General features: G+C 43.8%; 3 protein-coding genes across 8 annotated transcripts in view; 2 read left to right on the top strand and 1 right to left on the bottom strand.

Moving 5' to 3' along the window:
- The window catches only part of Scalloped (TEA domain transcription factor 1 homolog scalloped), a 164,581-nt gene extending 152,624 nt beyond the window's left edge, over positions 1-11,957 (bottom strand). For 3 of the 6 annotated variants that reach the window (XM_071713974.1, XM_071713973.1, XM_071713977.1), the window contains exon 1: positions 9,560-10,556. Coding sequence is in view for 1 of the 6 variants with exons in the window: in XM_071713977.1 (XP_071570078.1) it covers positions 9,560-9,584 (25 nt within the window). In the remaining 5 variants the exon portion in view is untranslated. Of the gene's footprint in view, positions 1-9,559; positions 10,557-11,277; positions 11,757-11,820 lie in introns of those variants that run through there. The other 3 variants (XM_071713972.1, XM_071713978.1, XM_071713975.1) reach the window with 2 other exon arrangements.
- Positions 1-22,373, top strand: part of LOC139776922 (paired box protein Pax-6) — a 354,486-nt gene that overhangs the window by 153,859 nt on the left and 178,254 nt on the right. The window lies entirely within an intron of this gene.
- On the top strand, positions 20,095-22,097 carry LOC139776926 (uncharacterized). The gene has a single exon (XM_071713971.1). It carries the CDS (start codon positions 20,690-20,692, stop codon positions 21,227-21,229), a length of 540 nt encoding a protein of 179 aa, XP_071570072.1. The 5' UTR covers positions 20,095-20,689; the 3' UTR covers positions 21,230-22,097.

Raw genomic sequence — 22,373 nt, 5'->3', positions numbered from 1 at the left:
GATAAGAAGTGGCCATTGTACGCGGCAAGGAGTCGTTGTTTATATCCTTGCGACCCTACCCTCATACAGATACGCGACGGCGTATCTGTCGATCCTCTTAGGCTTTCTAGAAAATATCAAGCGATAATTAGCAGGAAGATATAACAGCGGGATATCGTTCCGAGGTCGTCACGGCGAGAAATCCGCTATCGAGCGAGATTTTTTCACGCTTCCAAGACTTTCTAGTCGATTGATCCGCGGCGCTTATCCTTCCACGTACATTAAACCATGCGCTGTTAAAATTATTTTCATCGCAATTTCCGTCCGCAAATGCAAAAGCAATCATAAAAAAGAAAATTATAGTTCGTCTGTTTAAACGTGTCTCAGGGTGACTCAATAAAATCAGTATTAAAAAAACGCTTATTTCTATTTTGCTTTCAATTAATTTAAAATTATAGTCGCTCGATAATCATTATGGGAACAATGAAGTGCGCAGAATATTGCGTTTAATAATACACAGAAATTTTCAAGATAATTCTTAGAGAGATCACTCCAATGTCTCCAATCGACATTTGAATCAACATTGATTGCCCATCTACTATCATTGCTACTTACTTCCCACGTTAGTCAAGCTATGTTATGCCCGGTCTAGACCAGAGGATGATCCTACTTGTGGCTTATCTTAGTGAGTAGTGTACACTACTCACTAGGAGTACATTTCGTTTCACGCACGATGTGCATAATGCATCATTTATCCTTGTTGTTCATCGAATGTTAAACATGGATAAATGATGCATCATGCGTGAAACGGAATGCATCCTAAGATGAGCCACAAGTAGGATCAACCTCTGGTCTAGACAGGGCATTAGAGATGTTAGAGTCACCGGTTTTTTTTTCTCAAACAGCAATTCTTTCGCATCGAACCATAATTGAAATATTTCTAATTCTTTCTATCCCTTTTTAAACCGGACGAACAAAATGTTTCTCGGATTTTGGAGTCTAGGTTAAAAGTGAGAGCGATTAAAGGTAAGTAATGGTCCCTTTCTCTTCTTCTTTGTCGCTCGGCTCTGCAGGAATAATCCCTGCCGGTTATTCGACCGGTGCGAGAGATCAAGCATCTTTGTTATCGGAGCTTCGATCTGGACCGACGACCAGCGTCTGTCGATCCAGTCGCTCGTTACTCTCGCGGAAACGTAAAAAGTATTCCCGTCGGGTCGAGACAAGGGGCGCCAGCTTATGCCGCGACACGCCTCTCATATCGAAAACAATTATCGTAACGTAATATCGCGTCTATCGTCGCCGAACGACAATAAATCCCGACGCATGCACGCATACAGTCCGCATACTCTCCTTTCTCTGCTGCGAGAGTGTACCTAACTCCTTGCAATAATACCGGGTTGTACTCATAATCTACGAGTTATCGAAAAAAAGTGCATTGCGCTCGCCATTTTAATTAAGTAAAGAGAGTTTCTACTTCACCTATATATTTTACTTTTTGTACAAAATAATTATTTTCTCGAGAGGCGAGATACTTTATCGCGAAATGTATAAAAATTCCTTAAGATTCGAATTAAAACCACTTTATAAGAACTTTATACGAAATCATATTGCAATATAATATTTAATTGTGAAAAAATATCTCAGTATCTGCAATTGGCATTATAACAGAGTGTATGCTACTAAAAAAAATCACGCTCGAATCCGAACGAGTCCAGAGGACAGGTAGTTACGAAGGGCCACACAGTTCATACCGGGTGACCGATGCGTACGAGCGAATCGCGTGATCGTACTTCGGCTGGTATGCAGACGGACCGCAGTGGCGTGTTGCATTATTTTAGAGGGGAGGAGGGAGAGAAAGGGAAAGAACGCGACGTGCAAGGCGCAGACAATCGCGAGGGGGATCCTGACTGTGTATATAACGTGTCTGTGTGTGCCTGTGCACACGATATTCCACGGTAGCGGAGAGGGGACGGATCGGTCGACCAGGTGGTAAAGCCACCCCTTGATTTTCTGGCCGGCACGACTTTACCTTCCCTGGGGAGATGAGTGTGTGTGTGTGTGTGTGTGTGTGTGTGAGAGAGAGAGAGAGAGAGAACGGGATGGGGGCTGAGTCTCCCTGTACTCTCATTCGTACTGACGTACCGTACTCGACACGCGATCGAATCGCGCGCGTTTGTTAGCATTAAACTGCTAGATAAACGCACGCGTCGCCGAGTGCACCACCCCTCCTCTTTGCGATATGCATTGTCGCGCTCGCCACGGTATCGATGGCGGTTATCGATTCTACCATTTCATTGCTTATACAGAATTATCGCCTTTTTTGTCCCATCGACATCCCTCTTCCGTCAGATTTCCAGAGCAAAATTTCTTACACGTGACTTTACGCTGCACGCGGATTATTTTCAGCATTCGGCATTACAGATATTGTCGTCGCGTTACCTTTGATATTTCACACTGTAAATATTATAAATCTCCCAACCTCGTCCACGTGTCTTCTTAATCGATCCGCAAAGCCGATAAGAGAGAATGTATTTTACAACGTATTTTACTACGCGTTTACTACGAGTATGTTGGTACAAAGGATGATCATTATTCATAGCGAGCAGCAAAAACGAAGGACGACGCATGACTCACGCATCGCCGAAACCCGTCAGGCACGTAACACACGTCGATTACGTCTAATCGATGATACTGATAAACGACGTTAATTCATTTGATGCTCATACGCGCGCGCGTGTGTGTGCGTTTCGACGTATGTATACGTGCGCGCGCGGGAAAAGTTGAAACGATGCGAGTATGTAGCAGTCATTCGAAAGCTACGAGCAGGACTTTAAATCGCTTTTAAATCCGGCTGTCTGGTTCCACCGGTTTAGATATATAAAGTATAGAGCAACGCGACGTGCGACCTTTCGCAAATTGGTCCACGAATAGCGACCTTTCGTGTTAAAATTTGCCGGCACTCAGGAGGACTTGGCGCTTATTTAAATAACGATTGTTTTTCTCTCTTTTTTTTTTAATATGGACGATATTGTCACAATGTTGTTCCAATCGTATTTGTATCGTATTTTACAGAGGCGTTGTATAAAATTGCGATGCGACATTCTAAATATAAATTAACGCAACTCATTGCTGTTGTTGTTGCAACTGATGTTTATATAGGCGTTATAAAGACATCGTAAAAATATGAAATATAACGTCATTAAGTGGAGAGACGTTTAAATGGAAAATAGCATCGTAATACAACCACGACGCGTAGCGTCTACCACATAACCATGAAATAACATGGTAAAATACAAAATTAAAGCTGCCTTGAGCGTAAGAAAAAAAAATAAAACAGCTATTAATCTCGGTAACTTCAATTTTCTCAAGTTTTCTTTTGTATTTATAAGTACAAAAAATGCGTTCATTAATGCAGTTCAATTGTCAGAAATAAACAGGTCATTTTTGTTTGCGTTTATAGCATTAAAATTGACATTAAAAATATACACGATCTTATGCTAATGCAACATAGCTCGTCTAACGGCATATAAAAATTTTTACTGAACTTGATGAAAATTTTATTCATATTTCGAGCGCTCTATATAAACGCATTTGTTCAAGTTCAAACACACGCAATCGCGTCATAAATGCAACGTGCGATTTATCCATGAAGTGGAAACACTCCGCGGAATTGCAGACTGCGGTACGTATCGCGTCGCGCATAATGCTCCAATTGTACAAACCGCAAATGAAAAGTACTAATATCGTCAGACCGTTTTAATCTCATTGAGAAAGCGCTGGACGAACGAGCTCATTTCGCCGACCGGCGAAAGTGTCATTAACCAAAACTCGCAACTCGCCGGCACGCGTATAGATATGTACATGGAGCAGTCTTGCGTGTACTTGGCGCGAGGCTATCGTGTCTCTTGATACGCTACGGCTCAGGGTATTTTAATTTAAAAAAATATGAGCGCCTACGTGGAACGTGCCGAAATTCTGAGCGAATAAAATTAATTATGCGCGGATTATTCCTCACATTCTCGGAAACGGCACGAGTTCGTCGACGCGAAACGGGAAATATGAGAAACGGGAGGGAAAAAGAGGAAGCTGGTATCAGACATCTAAATAACAGCGCAAGTAATAATAGACATTGTACGTTTACACTGTACTTAATCTTTCAGAATCGTTTTGATTACCTTAAATTGACGCGTGTTTTTAAAAACGACTGCCACATCGATGCATAGATTCCACGATTAATTCTTTTAAGAAGCAACAGAGGAAACAATCTTTCTTGAAGATTCTATATTGTTTAAGGTTCAGTATTAAATTCATTGTCATAGATAACGTATGTGTAAAAAGCATGTAATTTAATCACGATTCAACTCTGCGAGAACAAGTCGTACGTACACACCTTTGACGATAATTTTAGTTACTTGAGGATTTGGCACCGTCTACGCCAAATAGAAAACTACGAGAGATCGCGCGCGAGCAAAAGAAACGTAAAACGGCGAAGAAGAGAGGCGAGACGAGGAAGCGGAAAAGGAGAAAGAAGTGAGCGCAGAGAAGTTGCAGAGGGTCGGTGCGCGCGCGCGATAATCCATTTGCTCCTTTCGTAGACCAACGAGACACAAGGTGTCCTATTTATATCCGCAAGAAACTCGCGCCTAATGTGTAGACCGGTATTGTGCAACTTTCATTGCTTTCCATAAGATGTTTGACTGTCTAAATGGTGGAGAAGAGAAACCACGAATAAAGGAAAACAGTGGTAATATCATTTTGTTAGCGAAACTAACATAAAAAACAATGCGATATCATGTGAGATGAAAGAACAAACCGAAATAGTTTATATTTTAATAGTAGCTTTAGCTCGATCCTTTCGGCACGATTGATGATATATGAGACTCCGCGGTTTCCGTGATTCTTGAAAGAATAACTTTACTTATCGTATATTAAAATATCTGAAAGTTTCAGAGAAAGTTTCAAATTTGTACTAAGGAAAAAACGGCTTCAAGTTTTCAAAAGATTGAATCCAATCATAATGAATCTTTTTTATTTTCTATTTTTAATTTCAGATAATAATGGAACATCCTGTACACTGCGAACGAGACGAAACAAGGGACCGAAGAAGCGAGTAAAGACGAGTTGTAGCCCCGAGCGAAAAATCTCCAGCGCGTACAAACAATCCATTCATTTAACAATGCGCGGCTCACGTTGCGTTCAAGGCCGCTGTATCACGGATCAAAGAGCTCCCGCGGCAAGAGAGCTGCCTAGCGGAGAGTTGATCATCTCGCCAAAGGGTAGCAACTCAAAATAATCCGTATTATATATCCTCCTACTCACACAATCCTCCGTTGAGAGAGTTTGACCTTCCATCGAAACACGACAAAAAGTGTCTTTGCAGCGGTCGCGTTGCGTTACTCCACAGTCCATAACAGTCAACGACGTTTGTCGAATTTCAATTACCGATAAATATATCTCGCTTACGATAACGACAACTAATTATGATAAAAATGTTCTGCGCGTAATCGGAAGGTACGTGAGAAAAATCGCGTCTGTCTTGCAAAACGTAACGCCTCTGGATAATTGAATACCGAAAAAATTCGGTTACGCGGCGCAATAAACAATACAAGTATCGATACTCTCGGGAGTCAAGAAAACGAGTCGAGCGTAATAAAAACATGCATTTCCGGAGTCATCCTATTTTCCGATCTCGCTCTTCCAAAACTCTCGCTCTTCGACACGATAAGATATATTTGACTCGCTTGACTCGAAAAGATGACGCGCGCGATATCGCTCACAGAAGGAGGCGTGTTACGTTCTTCGAGCATTCGACGGATTTGAATATCGACTTTATCGAAATACACCGATTACCGGTGACTACCGGTTTCTTCGAGCTCGCTCGCTCTCGTGCGTGCAACGCCCGAGAAAGAGAAACGAGGCTCGACCGGTCGCGTCCGGCCGGAGCGAGAGGAGCGGAACGGAGAGAAATACACGTTGCACCTGTCGGCTGGCTACAGAGAAGCGGCTTTCCACTAAACTACGTCACTTCAGAGTCGACCCTACCGATTAAAGGTCGACGATACTCGCGTCAGCCATCTTGAATCATGATGCGGTGAACGAAAGGATAAATGAAGACGCTGTTCCTCTAACCGGCTTATTCAAATGGATTGAATCAAGATAATACAACGCAAAGTCAGTTAACTTAATTGCAGGATCTCTAATACAGTTCATATACATATCTCTTAACATAGTAAAGATCATTTCAGGATCAAAAGTGATATATTTACGTTGCTTTGAATAAAAGTTTTGATTTTGACAGCTGCGATATTATACGAATCTCCACAACTTGTCTGTATAACGGTTTTATCGGTGAAAAGTTATTTGGGCATAAACCGCGGGAAATTTTTTCGTTTCCTTTGATCGCTTCCGGGGTCGTAATTTCCGGCACGGGCTTTAAGAAGAAAACAAGTTGTACGCGCGGGCAGCGGCGCTCGCAAAAATTTCATTACACCGAGGAAGTTAGATATTTCTGTCATATCGTAATGGAAATTTATAATTTTGCCGCTCGACGTAGGACAAACGTAACCGCGATCGGGACCGCGGCGTGGCACGGCGGGGCGGGCGTACTCGAGACTCGAGACGCTGTTTGTAGAAAGTGGAAACGAATTGCAAATGTTAGCACAATTGGCTGCGGCGATATTCGCGGAAAATAGAGAAACGCGCGGGATGTACGCTGCGAGGCGGATATTAAAATGTTGCACAGCTCGATGTATACATCGATGTATAAAATTCATGTGGCAGTAGTTCTTCATAAAATTTCCGTAATTTGCGATTGCACGTTGATGTGAAGAAGCGTAACGCGATGTGAAAAATATTAGAGATAAGCGTTAAATAAATATTGATGGCACTTTGATACATAATCGACGCTTTTATATTTAATATATAAAGCGGTATACCTTTTTACAATTAGTATATTTCTATCCACATGATCGAACAATAATCGAGGAGCATATAATTTTCGCAATATAGTCAATCTTTAAATGCGAAATGAAACACACGTGCATCCGAAAAAGCTGCGTTATAAGTATTACATCATTATTACTATACTTTCGAGCGATTGCGTCATCGTCATCGACTTGAAACCATAATCGTTTCGTGATCAAATCGCATCTATCGAAAAAGGAAATTGCTATAGTTATTGACGAAACACGGATTCTTATCGCGGCCGCAATTATCAATCACACGCAGATACCTACCGGCCATTCGACGATACACGAGTGCTCGCTGCACAATCGCCAAGTCGCGCTTATCTTCGAACAGTAAACAAAGGACACACGATATTTATAGATCGCGCGGATGATATCGTATCGAACGCAGGTATCAATAATCTTAAGTTACATTATTCATCGTCGTTGGCTCGCGTCAGATGGCCGTGGATGGGCGAAATTAAACGTGACGCATGGAGTCGCGACTTTCCGCAGGTGAGCAAAAATGTAAGAACGTAGCTCGAGTCCGACTCGCAAAGGGTCAAAGGGAAATTCTCTTGATTGCGAGTTCGCAATCAAACTTTGACAGCGCGTGAAAGTAAGCCCGTGACGCAGACAACTCCGAAAAGAAGCCGGGGGGAAATTTCGTTACCGTTTAAAGAAAAACTCGAGTTCGATGCTTTAATCAAAGCGCGATAAACTCTCTTTTTTTACAAACAGCATGTATTTAATAACGTATGCAATATTTCTACAAAATAGATCATTTATCTTCAATAACAGGTAATCTATCACGTTTCCCTTGGAAATAATAATATCCATATATCGACGTACGAAAAATGTTATCAGGTAGAAAACACGAACAATAAACGCACGTTAAGATAATTCCGAAGATAATTCCGAAATGTCAAGTAGTATAGCGCGACAATTAGTTACATATATAAATTACGTAGGTATCGGCTACTTGTACTCTCTGTAATTAATTGTCACGGTAAATTTCTGGATTATCACTCGCGATATCGAGGCATAATCGGTATCTGTAAGGTAATAACACAAGTAGTATCTGTATGCAGGTGATATTGAATAAGTATAAGGATTGGTAGCTCGTTAAATTGGTGTGTCCCTACGTGTACTCGCGCGCCCGATTTCCCGGCCGCGGCCGCGGCCGTCGCGATAACGCGAGGAGACGAGTTATCGGATTAAATTTATGTAACGATGCACTGCCGCGTGCGTTCGCGCGGAATTATTTTCGATAACCCGATGCGATAACGTCGCCAACGTCGGCAACGTCCGCGTCCTGACTGTCGCGTCCAATGTTTTTCCTTTCACGTTCGTTAGCGGCCGGTCACGCTCCGGCGAAGGAGATTGCACCGAGATTCATCGTCCGGCGCGAAATTAGCGCCGCGATTCGGATTATACGATTACGTGCCTTTCCCTCCCATTTGCCAGGTCTCGCGAAAGTTGAAGGAAACGTTCCGACGAGCTCGACGCGACGCGACGATAGGATTAAATGAAGAGTAAAATCAAATTGATCGATTCTTAGGAAACGATCTTTCTTCGCTTGATAAGATCGAACGATCGCGGATCGGCGAGAGAACCAGGGAACGTGACGTCCATCCGCGCGTGGTTTTAATCTCAAACTTGGCAAGGGTACCTTTCGAGAGATATATAACTCGCTTTTTTTATCGCCCAAACTCACGACGTTTTATTGCTTACAGCCGATACACGTTTCTATTATCCTGAACACGTGCACGAATTATACTTTACCAACTTTGCAATTCGTTACGCGTAATACTTACAGCTGTCGTTATGTCTTATAATCAATACATTAGAAAAAAAAACAGCTTTAGAAAGCAACACAAATAAAGCGCGCGGTCAGATTTAACTTTGCATCGTAATAGCTCCGCTCGTAGACGAAAAATAAAAGCACTTTTTTATTATACAATTTAAACTCAAGTTATCCGCGGTTCAGCCGTTATTGTGAGATTCGATAATCTAACATTCTAACAATAAGCGTCTCTCAACTCATCAGCAACTCGTATATAGGTACACAAACTGTGTCTCGCTGCGCGACGTGTGTCTTGATAAAATCCATCTTTTAATAACGTTCCCACTGCCTTTGCCAATTGTGAGTTTAAAGACCACGCGAGCCGTCTCAGTCTGTCGAAACTTGCCGAAACGCATCGGCAGATTTAAGGTGACGTCCGTAGTAAGGTCCGTCGCGCTGACGCTCGCTGTTCTAGCCGCTCGGTCAGGTGCGCGCCTGTCGCTTTAGTAAAGACACGTAAACAATGGATGTGTGTGATGATCGCGCGCAGCTGTTGACGGCCTCGAGGAGACCGACCAAGACCGACCACGGCGAATAACAGAACGCGGAAAAGGAGTCTCGCTGTATCGGCTGCACGAGAGAGAGAGAGAGAGAGAGAGAGAGAGGACTAGAAAAATCGCGGACTGCGGCATACGTGGAGCGCACGTTTCTACGGGGAACACTCTCGCGCTCGTCCGCGCTCGCACGCATCGGCGACCGAAGCGAACAGAGAGCCGGAGACTCGCATTCACTCGCATTCACTCGCACGCACGCACGTACGCATACACAGAGAATAAAGAGAGAAACTCACTCCAGAAATAATGCACAGTATCCATCCAAGCCGCGGTGGCGAAGATAGGACGTTGCCTTCCTCCGGGATTATCGGAGCGCGCTCAGCAGAGACCGTACGACAAAACGACACAAAACGTCAGGTTTCCCCCTAAGTTTCTTCCGCGCGACGACACTGATCTCCTCCTCCTCCTCCTTCTCCTCGTCGTCGTCGTCGTCGCCGTCGCCGTCGCCGTCGCCGTCGTCGGCGTAGTCCGACGACGACAATGCACTACTGACACTCCCCCGGGTCGGCGATTTCACGTCGCGGTAGTCCCGTCGCCGCACCGCGCCGCGCCGCGCCGCGAAGACGACGAAAAAATCGGCGCCGGTTATCTCGTCACTGCGGGACACTCACCGGTCTCCCGACGGCAGCTTCCTCGTCGCGCGTCGCGTGCATTACCCCGCGGCACACGCTTTTCTCGCGTTCGTTTTTCCCGTCGCGTTTACGCGCGATCGAGCAAAGCAGACGCACGCAGGCACGCAGGCACGCAGGCACGCAGGCACGCACGCACGCACGCACGCACGATGGAGCGGAACAGCGCGGCGAGGAGACGAAGAAACGGAATATGTTACGTATACGAACGACCGGCAGACACAAAAATGTACACTTTGCTCGCTCTACCTCGTCTAGCGGAGAGAAGACACGAGATCTCGCCGGAGTACTCCGATTGAGCTTCGCGCCTCGCGACCGAGGCACGGCGACCCGATGCGATGCGATGCGATGCGATGCGACGCGATGCGATGCGACGCGACGTGATGTGATACGTCGCGTGCGTCCGCGTGCGCCGCGACACTTTTCAAAACAATATACAACCAACACACCAACCAGCGCACGTCTCACCCCGTACGTGTGCTCGCTTTAAGCGCTTTCTCGCGCCACCGCCGTGCGCCACCGCCACTCCGCGCCTCCGCGGCACCGTCTCCGTCACCCCTTCCCGCCCCTCTATCGTCTATCTCTCTTTCTCTCCCTCTCTGCCCCCTCCCCTACCTCCTACCTTCCTCTCTTCTCTCTTCCAGCCAACGGCGGTTTTTCCGCACGCACACGCCGCCGCGGATCAATAATTCACCATACGAATTCACCAGAAGCGGCGAGCGGCAAGCGGCGAGCGGCGAGCGGCGACACGAGCGAGCGAGCGAGCGGACGAGCGGGCTGCTGGACAGGCGACTAGGCGGAGAGAGCAGCACGCGTTTCTGTCACGGCGCCCCCGCTCGCGCGCCGGCAGCGAGGAAACGCGCACGCAGCCCACACCACCGACGCACCGACGCACACCACCGTCGAGCGTCGAGCGACAACCGACAACCGACAACCGCGAGAGGAGAGTAAACCCTAACCTCGACGGTCAGGTGAGCCGTGTCGCGTCGCGCTGCCCTGAGCTGCGCTTGCGAATCGACTCGTACGCGCTACCGACGCGCACAGCTGACACGAACGACACGGCACGCTTGTAAACACGCGTATGATTCGGAGTACGCTCCGAAAGCCGGATGCACCATGTAAACAGCCCTCTACGGAGTAAACACGCCGGTTGAGAGCGCGCGTCTCTCGCTCTTTCTCTTTCTTTCTTACTTTCTTACTTTCTTTCTCTCGGTCGACTGCCTGCCGGCAAGATCATTTTTCTTTCGCCTTTTCTCTGTCTCTCTCTCTCTCTCTCTCTCGCTCCGCCTCTCTCGCGCAAACTCTTTCTCTCTTTACCTACGCACCTGTCTTTCCGTCTCGGAGCAATTGAGCAATTGCGAATTGCGAATTGCGAGGGACCGACCGCGACGGCGGATGCTCGCCCAGCTCGCCACGATCGGGCGGAAGTACCGCACAAGCGTGACAAGTCGAACGCGCGGTCGCGGAGTATACCCGGAGCGGGTAATAACGGCGTCGCTCACCTCGCTCGGTCGGAATTGGAGGTTGGAGGCACTCTCATGAGTCTCATGCGGAATACGCGCGCTACTACGTCGGTCTTTCTCTCTGTCTCCCTATCTCTTTTTCACGCACACACATACGTCGGGATTACGGCGTCTCTCTCGCTCCCTCTCCGTCTCACTCTCTTTCGTCCGTCCGTCCGTCAGTCCGTCTGTCTATCTCTCTCTCTCCGCGGGTAATCGCGCCATCGTCGCTGCGATCGGACTCGTTCCTCGCGCGCGGGCCCGTTGCGAGACGACGCCACCGTCAGGACGTCCACACGGGCGTGGACGCGCTCGCTCGCGTACGGCGTTTCGAGCACTGTAATTTTGTATCGTGTAGTTACTTACCACTTGGCTGAGCTGTGTGACGTGGCGGCACGCGCGCGAGCGCGAGGGCGGCCCTTATTTTCGCGGACGAAATTCGCACGGCGTTATATCGACGCGCGGTACTGCACCACGGGTAAATACGAGGACGGTCACTCTCGTGTTTTTGGAATGCCAGGAATGGCACAAAGAATCTGGACAACGCACACGCCTGCTGCGCAGCCGGTCTGCGCACACGCCGCCACACGCTGACACCGCTTAGGTGGCCGCGGGAGAAACCAGAATCCCGGACGCGGCCGACGCCGACCGAAGCGACCCGAACTCCGAAGCCGCGGCTCGCTGCTTGCTCCGATCCCCACCACTCCGCCCTCGCGCTCGCGCTCGCGAAGCGTCCTGCCCTCCTTCCCTCCCTCTCCCCCCGCCGGCTACCTTATCCCCGCGCCCCGTGCTTCCCTGACCTGTCCCTGTCGGATCAGTCGCGTCACGCACGTAATAGAGGTTGGATGTTGGTTGGGTGCGCTTGCACGTCCGTTCGCTCTCTCTCGCTTCAGGTTCGAGGGGCACTTGTTGAATTTCAGGGGTCGCATTTTAGGCTTTGCAAATAAATGCGCTAATAAATGAGAATGTAGTATCACCGGGTTCGAGGAGGAAACTCGTAACTGGCCAATTTACGCATCTTTCGTACGTTAATTCTCTCGAGTGATGATACGTAATCGAATAGATCAATAGAATATACTGTCCGGACAAATTGAGAAAGCAAAAATAGTTTTTTACTTCATTTTGCATTTTGCGAATATATTTTCCATTACGTTGCACGATGTCCGACTAATATTTTTGCGACATAACGCGCTATTTATCTATAACTTGTTGCGCATAACGTATTTATATCTTTAATTTGTTGCTGTAATATAATCACATTGAACATTGCAGCAGTTATCGAATACTGAATATCGAATTTGCACTTAAAAAAAACTATTGTTATAAAGAAGAAAGGATAAATGTTAAGTCCGATTTATTTTTTAAATTCGTATATCTTATGTATTTTGATTTTTTGAAACATGGAAATTGAATTCGATTGCAAAAATCTCGTTCGTGCGCCGTCCTTTTAATAATTGCGATTGATTTTAGATGTGCAACATTTTACGAAGTTATGAAATAGCTTCACTTTTTAAAAGAATACAAAATGTTATTGAAACTTATCTTACTCGGAAAATAATTCCTTTGTAAACTGTAGTTAAAACGCATATATATATATATATATTATATATATAATATATATATCAGAATGTATTTTTTTCTCTAAGGCACTTCTAAAATTGCCAGAAGCGTTTTTAGAAGCCATTTGGCGAAAGTTTTTTTTTATATTTCCGTTCGCATTCGAAATATCAGCATCATGTAGCATATTATATTATGTTATATATTATGTATGCGTCCACGCGCGTGTGTATACGTCAGAGCGCTTTAATGTTCATTTAATGAACATTAGCCGACGTCAAGGAAAATGTAAAGAATATTCTTTATATTTTCCCAGCTGACCTTCCATTGTTCTTCTTATTAAGAACTTTATTAGGAACTAGGTAAAAACCAAAGGGTAAAGAAAAAACAGCAGTTAAATCTATTGCAAGTATATTGATTCAAAATTGTAAGCTAATAATTACGGTTAAACGGACAATCCTTGACACAATCATTAGTCAATCCTAAACTGCAATAATCTCTTTTTAATTTATACTTTTCGAACTCCGACAATGCAATGTTAAATCTTTAGAATATAAAGCTCTAATTTTAATAAGTTTGATGTAGATTTTATAATAAAATGTTATATAAATTATTAAAAGATCTATTATGCTCTATTTTGAAGCGCTTTAATTATAAAGAAACATTTCTTCGAAAAATTTTTTAGTGGAAGTATATTGAATCTTTATAAAAGTCAGTTAAATCATTTTTGAGATGTGGTATATGCCAGTATGAAAAAAGTTCTTTCAAGATGTTTTAAAATCTTGCAGTTATTTCTTTCCGAGATAATCAACTCATCTTTATAATCATAGACATTAAGAAATACATCTAAGAAGTTGTATAAAGATTCAGATTTCATATTATTCAAAAATAAATTTGAAAAAATACATTTAGTTTAAGCAGAAGCAATTATGTACTTTGTTCCATTTAACTTTCAATATTGAAAACTATTTTCAATTCTCCTACGTCACCATCATTATATTATATATAGGTAATTCACTTTATATTTCACGATTATACACAGTGTACAGTGTACAGTTTTACATTTATATATTGAATTTTTCATGTATAAGTCTTTCTATTTTTAATTCCTAAAAAGCTTTTCTGTTTCATGGACCCCTTGCCAATATCCATATACGATATATAATAGAAAACTAACGCAGAGATCCATTCCGCAAAAACGCTACGCGATAGTAACGCAGTACCTCAAAAAGGAAAACACACCACAGATTAATAACGACGACATCAAACAGTGCGCTCTCACAAACCGAAATTCGGCGCGCGTACGAAAATAATGCCCGGAGCTGTTAACTTTTGCCGTTGCGACTGGCACAAAGCCTGGCCGTAATTAATGCCTTTAAACGTTTGCCGCGCAATGAGCTCCTTTTGTCAGTCGAATGCATTGTATTGCACAAAAGTTTACAAACAGGTCCGAGCAGCAGATGCAATGTGGCAAAGCGCGACGCGACGCGACGCGACGCGACGCGACGCGACGCGACATGTTGTACATACCACCGCCGGCGCCGCGCGCCGTCAGGTTGAAACGAGAGATTTTCATTCATTCGCGTTGCGTGTGTCGGTGTCGCGCACGTCGAATGGAAACGGCAAACCTCGATTTCGCCTGGCGTGTCCCTTCAATCACTTAATTGCGTTAACACCAGATTTCTGCCGCGAACTTCCGGCCCACCGCGAAAACCTACCGCGTTGCCTATTTGCTTTTTCAGTCGCGTTTTTTCTTCGCGTGATCGTGACGCGATTACCGCAAAGTACCACGCAGCTTTCGTAATCTTGCACTCTCGCGCATAAGTGCACTTTATTTAGGCACTATCTCCTTCTTATTTCGTCGCATTTAATATTCATACCAGTTCGAATGGTTTTGTTCTTTTCAGTATCCTTCTTTAAACTATGATTGTCGATTGTCCAGAAGTTGAGGGGCTTCGACATTCACATGTACCATATACATGAAATCTAACCTTGTATCTTTGTGCAATCTTACTGATTTCATCTCCCACAGCACAGGTGAAATTCTCAAGTCTCTGTGGATGTCAAATATTTCTAACCATCTACAATCCTCCGCAAAATTTTGTTTTGACACTTTTAAATTATATTAATAGATATTAATTTTACTGGTACAACCGACGATATCGTGTGCGGCTTTCGTAATGCGATACTGTTGAAAAAATTGGCGAAAATTTGCGATAAACATCGAATTATCATATTTGATGCTAATAAAGTAAAGCTCAGACTTGCGTCGAGCCTCAATGTCCTACTTGTTGAACAATTGAACGAGAGGTTTGAAATGTTTGATAATGCCATGCACAATCGATCATTATGCGGGCATGAATTTGTTCGCGTGAATTTTCTGATATCGCAACTCGATGAGGATAAAAGTCATTCGTTTCGATGCGCATAAGGCTTTCTCGATTCCGCGGTGAAGCTACATTCGCCTGACCCTTCTGCCATGGGTATCGGAAACACGCGTATGTCAGGATCGCGTTGTGCCCAGAGATAAAAGGCTAGTTTTACCTGATATTCGTAGCTGCGTATCATCGCACTTTCCTTGTCGCGAATACGCGGCACACAACGAGATAATAATAGAAATTCCACCAAAGGCATAATCCCCGAAGCCACTGTGCCGCGCCGCGCCCGGCGCCGACAGCGCGTTTTCTAACGGGGCGTGGAGGGCTTTAATGGTTGGGAAAAAGAAAAACGGCCGAGGCCGAGGGCCGAGGGAGAGAATGAAGCGCACGGCGCGGCGAGCTTATCTTATTTTAATGCGCGGCATGCGGAGTCTCGTTCGCGATGAAATTGACAATTATCCCGCTCTTTATACCCTACCGCTTATTCGAGCTATTTCGACCCGGGCGTAACGCACGGCACAGCCGGTATGCCGCGAATTCTATTTAACGTCGATAGCCGTAAAGTCATAAAACTGCCCCGCGGCCCGTCGCGTTGCGTCGTTCCGCGATGCCGAAGATAACTAATTGAAAAGCGTAGAAATAACGCTATGGCAGCAGTGGACAAAAGTGGAAGCTGTCTTTTCATCGTTTTCGTCGTCGGATCAACAATTACTACTGTAGAATAATTGTTGGCCGCGAGTGCAAAGAAAAAAGAAGAATACATGCGTGCCTCATTACACATACTTATTTATATATTATAGATGTACAATATATGTACATATATTTTTTTCGTCTCCTGTCTCTCCACGTGTCGCGAAAGAAACATCGCACGCGCGATTCCGCGTTATGCAACGATGCACTTTGCATTCGGCCGCGTCTGCTGACTTTACCTGTGGAGAATGGGTATAGGTTCATCGACACGCACCACATCGCGTCCGACGCTCCGCACCTGACTCCTGCAAGAAATCTGCAGCGTCGTCGGACGTCGAGTCGACCGCGACATCACAGTCGAGCGCCGTTCTGCACGAGCCAGATATAAATATGTCCATGTGCAAGGTGAATTAAAAAGGAATCGATAGGAATTTATTTTGCAAAGTTATGAATTTATAATCTTTTCTCGGCTTTACATTCGTCGACTTCCTGTCCCCTTCTATTTCTACCTATCTATCCATTTTTAATCCTTAACAGGGGTAATTCGAAATAAAACGAAGATAAATTTCTCTTTCCGTTTTCACATCCGATGTATAGGTAGTCGCTAGTCGCTAAGTAATTTTATTTGTTTTTTTTTTCATATGTCAGGAACGAAAAGATATAGAAGGAAACCCAAAGATTTTTAAACGAATCTTCCAATTTAGAATTTTAAATTCACTGAAATTGTTTAATTTGACCGAATTTTCTTTATCTTTTATAAAACATCTTTAAATAAAAGTTAGTAAAGTTTATTCTATTTGTGTAACAAGCAATTTGTTAGATTAAGGAAGTTGTGTAGCGTTTCTATCACATAAAACCGCAATTTGAAGGGATCGTCGACGGCGACGTAGTATCATCTCGCGTGAGTTGCATTTATCGTGCGTGTATTGTTTGGAGTTGCATCGTCTGATACGGAAGACAGTTAATTCTAGTCCGCGTCTAAATTCATGACGTCACAATGCTCAGATTGGACATCGCGTTAGCCGGAGCAACTCAGAATTATAACCGTAGAGTTACAGTCAAGATCATAAGCGTGCACGATGCTCTTGTTTCGCAATGTCATGGAAAGCGTCGACGTCGCAACTATTACATTCACAAACTACGCATTTTGAACGTTGATTTCATGTAGAAAGTTTGACACCTAATTTCTAAAACAACTAAGATTCTCGATCGTTACATAAAAAACACGAGATCATTTGTATTTGAAAAAAAAAACCTATGAAGAACATAAAATATAAATAATGGCATATTATCGTTTGTGCGGAGACTATTAAAACATCCTGTTTAATGAAATAAGATGCAAATTATACGATATATAAATTATTATAATTATTTGTCACGATGTCTTGTCTAATCTTCTGAAAAATTCAATTTGGAACCACTTGGAAAATTAAATGCGAATTTAACGATGCACACAAAGTTATGATGCACGCTGTATTGTTAGGGCAAATTTTTGATGGAAAATTTCTCATCGCATTTTTCAACGATATTTCAAAGACGACGTCATTTTATTGTCAGTTTTGCGACACGGCGCTTTTCCTCTATCGGCGTTGCTTTTATTTAAAAAGAGAAATAATAAAAAGGAGAGAGAAAAGGAAGAAGAGTGAAGGCTTCAGATCCGCCCCATACCAGGACGTTGCGTCGCCCTCATAAACTTGGAAAACATTTCTTATAAACGGCGGATGTTCCGCGGGGGTGAAATTCCTGACGGGTCTTATCATGGCAGAGATTTACTCGCAAGGACGGTGAGGTATAAAGTATTAAAATATCACGCGAATGGCGCATTCGGAAATTCCTGCTGCACCTAAAAGCAGAGACGGTGCTCGCGCAATATGAGGATTTTCTCCTTTAGACGGAATCGCCTCGCGGTAAGCGACTCTAAATTATTCGTTTCCTTATTTCCTACCAACTTTTATCATACGCCGACTCTTACTCTCCTTTCCTCTTACTTTTTCTTTATCAATTTAACTTGTGATTTTATTTACTGTTACGACACGCAAACATGCAGAATTAAATTTATATGATGTAATTGACGAAAATAAAGTAAGGACTAAGGAACGAGTAAGAATCACAATATAAGATGCTATTACGTAATTTTCAACCAATAAATTCTTCAGTAATTGTAAAAATAATTCTTTTCAATACGAGATAATTATGTAATTATTATATAACCATTATTTGTAATAGTCTCTTTCAATTTCTGATATTATTTTATATATGACTCGCGTTATCAGATTTTAAGATTGTTAAAATGTTGGTATTACTGGAAAGCATAGAACAATTTGAAAATTAATTTCAAAGAAAAATTTACGAGAAAAAATTTCTCGTAAATTGAACAAATATCGGCTCCGTTTGATAACAAAAATTTGTAAGTCGAAAGAATCGTGGTAAAGTCTCTGATATTTCACTCCTTTATCCCTTCGATCGAGATTTCACACACGAGGATAGAACATGGTCTTCGCGGAGGCGCAAGAACGTCTACGTCTACTCTTATTGTATCCGATCGTGTGCAAACGAGGACAAAGCAACGACGGAAGAAGACGCGGAGGAGACGCGCCGAAGCAAGGCGGGTGTGAAAGGGGTCGAAAGGGGCGAAAAGCGGCAGGAAGCTCCCGAAGGGGTGGAGGGTGAAAGGAGAAAGGAGGTGAGCGCGTACCTCACCTGGCATACCGGGAGAGTATCGCGACACATTTTGATCGAATTCTTCTCGAGGTCGGGGAATGCCGGTATCTCCCGTAGATATTATTACATATTTAGGCGGTACGCGCGGCCCTCTCTCTCTCTCTCTCTCTCTCTCTCTCTATCTATCTATCTATCTATCTATCTCCCTTTCACCTCGGAGAGATAATACACTTAGAGACGTATTCTCCTTCTCTCTCTCTCTCTCTCCCGGCGCGGCGCCGCGGGGCATACATATCTGGCTCACTATACTTGCGCCACTGCTGTATCCTCATAGCTCTCTCGCTCTCCTCGCACAGACCTCGAAGGATCGCAGTTCTGCGCGATATCCTGCATATCTCGGCATACCGTCCCCGTCGTTTCCGACATTGTTCCCTCGGCCCGCCCCCGCACGGCTCCCCGGCCCCGAACCCGGACGCGGAATAATCCCACTCGTTCGACGTCTACCGGGCCCGGCTTCCCGGCCGGATTCCATTCGATTCTGGTACCGAGCTTGTGCAGGGTGAGAAGCCTCGGCATCGGGCATGATAATTGGATGCTTTTCCGCTCGCCCATCCTTCCACCCTGTGCCGCCTGCCGCCATTCCCGAAAAAGCGCGACGAAAAAACGCGCGTAGGAGCTCCGTTGACAAAAACCTAGAAAAAACGCGTTACACGGATACGCAAGATAGTAGAAAGGGAGCTGATCCCGAGATAACGATCCGTATTCTATGAGAATTAAATAATAGGAAAAAATTGCCGTGCAATAAAAGAATATCATTTTAAATCGTTCGGTTATTAAGTAAAAAATATTTTTTTCACGTCTGCAATTACTAATTTTTACATGAAATATTTTATTTATAGCTTATATCTATAATTAGTAGTTAAAAAATACACTATAAATATTACAGCGATAGAAATTGAACAAAATATATTTGTACAAAAAAAAACCATTTCTTTATAAGTTTTTCATGAATGTGAATGTTCCTTAGACATTTTTTTTTTTAAACCGAGAAGTATGTAAACCGCGGCAAGCCGTAAAACGTGCAGTTCACAGAATTATCCCGTTACCCGTAAGCGTAAGTAACGCAAAAATAGCGCGATCGTTCGCAACATACGGAGTCATCGCAATGGACCGTGCGTCCATTACGCGTTCACGTCGCTAGCCCGGTAACGTTGAAATGCGTTTGTTGAATATTCAATGTCCAGTATCCGACTCCCGGAGGACGACGATCATAAGCGCTGGATTCTATTAGCAAACAGCCACGAGAACAATGGTGCATCGTCGATGCGATTCCGTCGATATACAAGCGGGCGAGTCGATGATCGAGCCCGATAAATGCCGGCCACCTTCCTTCGGCACATTTCACGGCGAACGTCCGTCCCGGGATACTATTCGCATATCTAAATCCCGTAGAACGTCCCTGTCCGTACAATTCCCAGAATTGTTACCAATCCGCGGGACCACTTGCCGCTACACTCCTTCGTGCATGACCGGCCCTTAATTCGTCAAGAACGCCGTTTCGCATCGTCGCCGTCGTAGTACGTGAGCGAACAATGCCAAACCCAAAACATTCGAAATGCGTCCTAGGTTCTTTAACCCTTAGCTATTACGTACCCAAGTCAAATCTGACCTGAATCTCGACAAGTTTAAAAAAGACATGCCATATTACTGATCAGATTGTTACTTCTTTTCAAAATAAAAAAACCTTAAGTTTTTTTTCACGAGCTATACTTCTGGTTTTTACAAATCATATTTTAACCTACCGCGGCATTAACTGAAAATATATCAACGCTGTCTTGGTCTTCTAATTTTGTCTAGAATAATATTTCTTTGGAGAAATCTCCTGCTTACAATTAGTAAAATGTCATATTCTGTGAAACATTTAGTAGTGTCGGCAAGACAGTATACGGATGTCTGAAAGGCGTTCTACGTTTGACAATCAAACAAAATCCGAAGATACCAGCCTCGAAGGAATGTACAAGAGCACGTCCGACATCGACGAGGATCTCTTGGACGCATTAGCGCTGTTGCACTCGACCGAGCGAGACAGTGCGGAGAAGCTTCGTCGGATGCTGGACACCTGCATCGAAAGAAAGCACGGGATCGAAAAGACTTTGGCCGCCAGAATGCCGAAACGATTTTTGCAAAACGTCGACGAATCCGCTCTTCCGATGCAATTCTCGAAGAGACACGACCACGTAGCGCAAGGACGTAGCGTGGTAAAAACCGAGATTTGGAACGGCAATCCTGAGATTATTTCTCTTCTCGAAGTTGACGAACCGGAGAGCATCGAGAATCATCGGACGTCCGACGTAAAAGTGTTCGAGGTTGATTACGAGGATTGCTGCGAGGACGGGAAAGACATTCCCAGAATTTCGATTCCCGACGAAGGATTCGCCGACGGGACTATGTGCAAGGTTTTCTTCAATTTAAGCCCGATCAGTTTATAATTTATAGCTCAAACGTGAAATCGCGAGACTGATGTAATCGTGTGACCGATTGCCTTCGAGAACCGCTGCGCTGTTGACTTAAATAAGTTGTGACATCTGTGGTGTGTGAAAAAAATCTGTAACGGCACAAAACTGGGACCCCTGATCTTGCTGGAGTGCCAGGAGCATCAAGAAGCTTATCATCTGTTGTGTCATCAGCCCCTGATTAGCAACGTAGGGGCGTTTACGACCCTAGATTCGTATAGCGGTGCAGACGGTGCGTGGTGCGTTGAAACTCTGTAGCTCGGTAGCTCCTACGAGGATTAAAATTATGAAAAAGGGACCCGTAGGAAAGTTCGACGAAATAGCGATACGGTCAAATAGAATGCAAACATTTCGGGATTGGGAATGTACTTGGGAAAAGGGACGGTTTGTTTGGGATGAATGGTAAGGTTTGGGAAGAACGCTGACAAATATTGACCTTAAGATATTTTTTCTTGCTTTCTTACATTAGTCACAAGTCTTGATGTAATATTTCTAAATTTGAATATATTGTGCGCGAGACGGGAGGAAAGAGAGAGAGAGAAAATTTTGTGTACTTATAGATATCACATACCTTTTCTCGAACACAGAAACTAAAATACTGTTTGTTACAGTCTTGAAGTAACGATGAGCATTAAATAAATTATAATCAATTTCGAATAAAGTTATTTGTATAATTAAAGAATTATTTTTTATTTAATTTCAAGTACATAATTTTATGCTTTAAAGCTATCAAAAAAGATGTTCAATAATATTTTTGCGCTGAAAAAGTTGACTCTGAATCGATAAACAATTTTGTAGTCGAAAAAAACTGCGAAATGTAAAATAATACAAAGACCTATACAAACGTAAGTATATGTTGGATACAAAATATTTTAAGATTACATTTACTAAATGCGTTTGAGCAACTCATTTTCAGTAACAAAATCTTGAAAAATAACATAAAAATCATGTTGTCATTAAACGAGCTTTAACGTAAAAGCGGACCAGCCTGTTTAATCGAGTGACATTAAGTACTATAAATAAATGTTTCAACTCACCTGTCCAGTCCGATCGAACTTTTCGACGTAAAAAAATCAGCAGATGAAAAAAATATTGTATATAGGTATACAGATTCGTCGAT

The sequence above is a fragment of the Temnothorax nylanderi genome, unplaced genomic scaffold (genome assembly GCF_030848795.1).
Source record: "Temnothorax nylanderi isolate EJ_2023f unplaced genomic scaffold, tnyl_v1.0 TNYL_tig0132_pilon, whole genome shotgun sequence".
Lineage (NCBI taxonomy): Eukaryota > Metazoa > Arthropoda > Insecta > Hymenoptera > Formicidae > Temnothorax > Temnothorax nylanderi.
The sequence above is the reverse complement of the archived record's forward strand: the minus strand, read 5'-3'. Positions and strand labels throughout refer to the sequence as shown.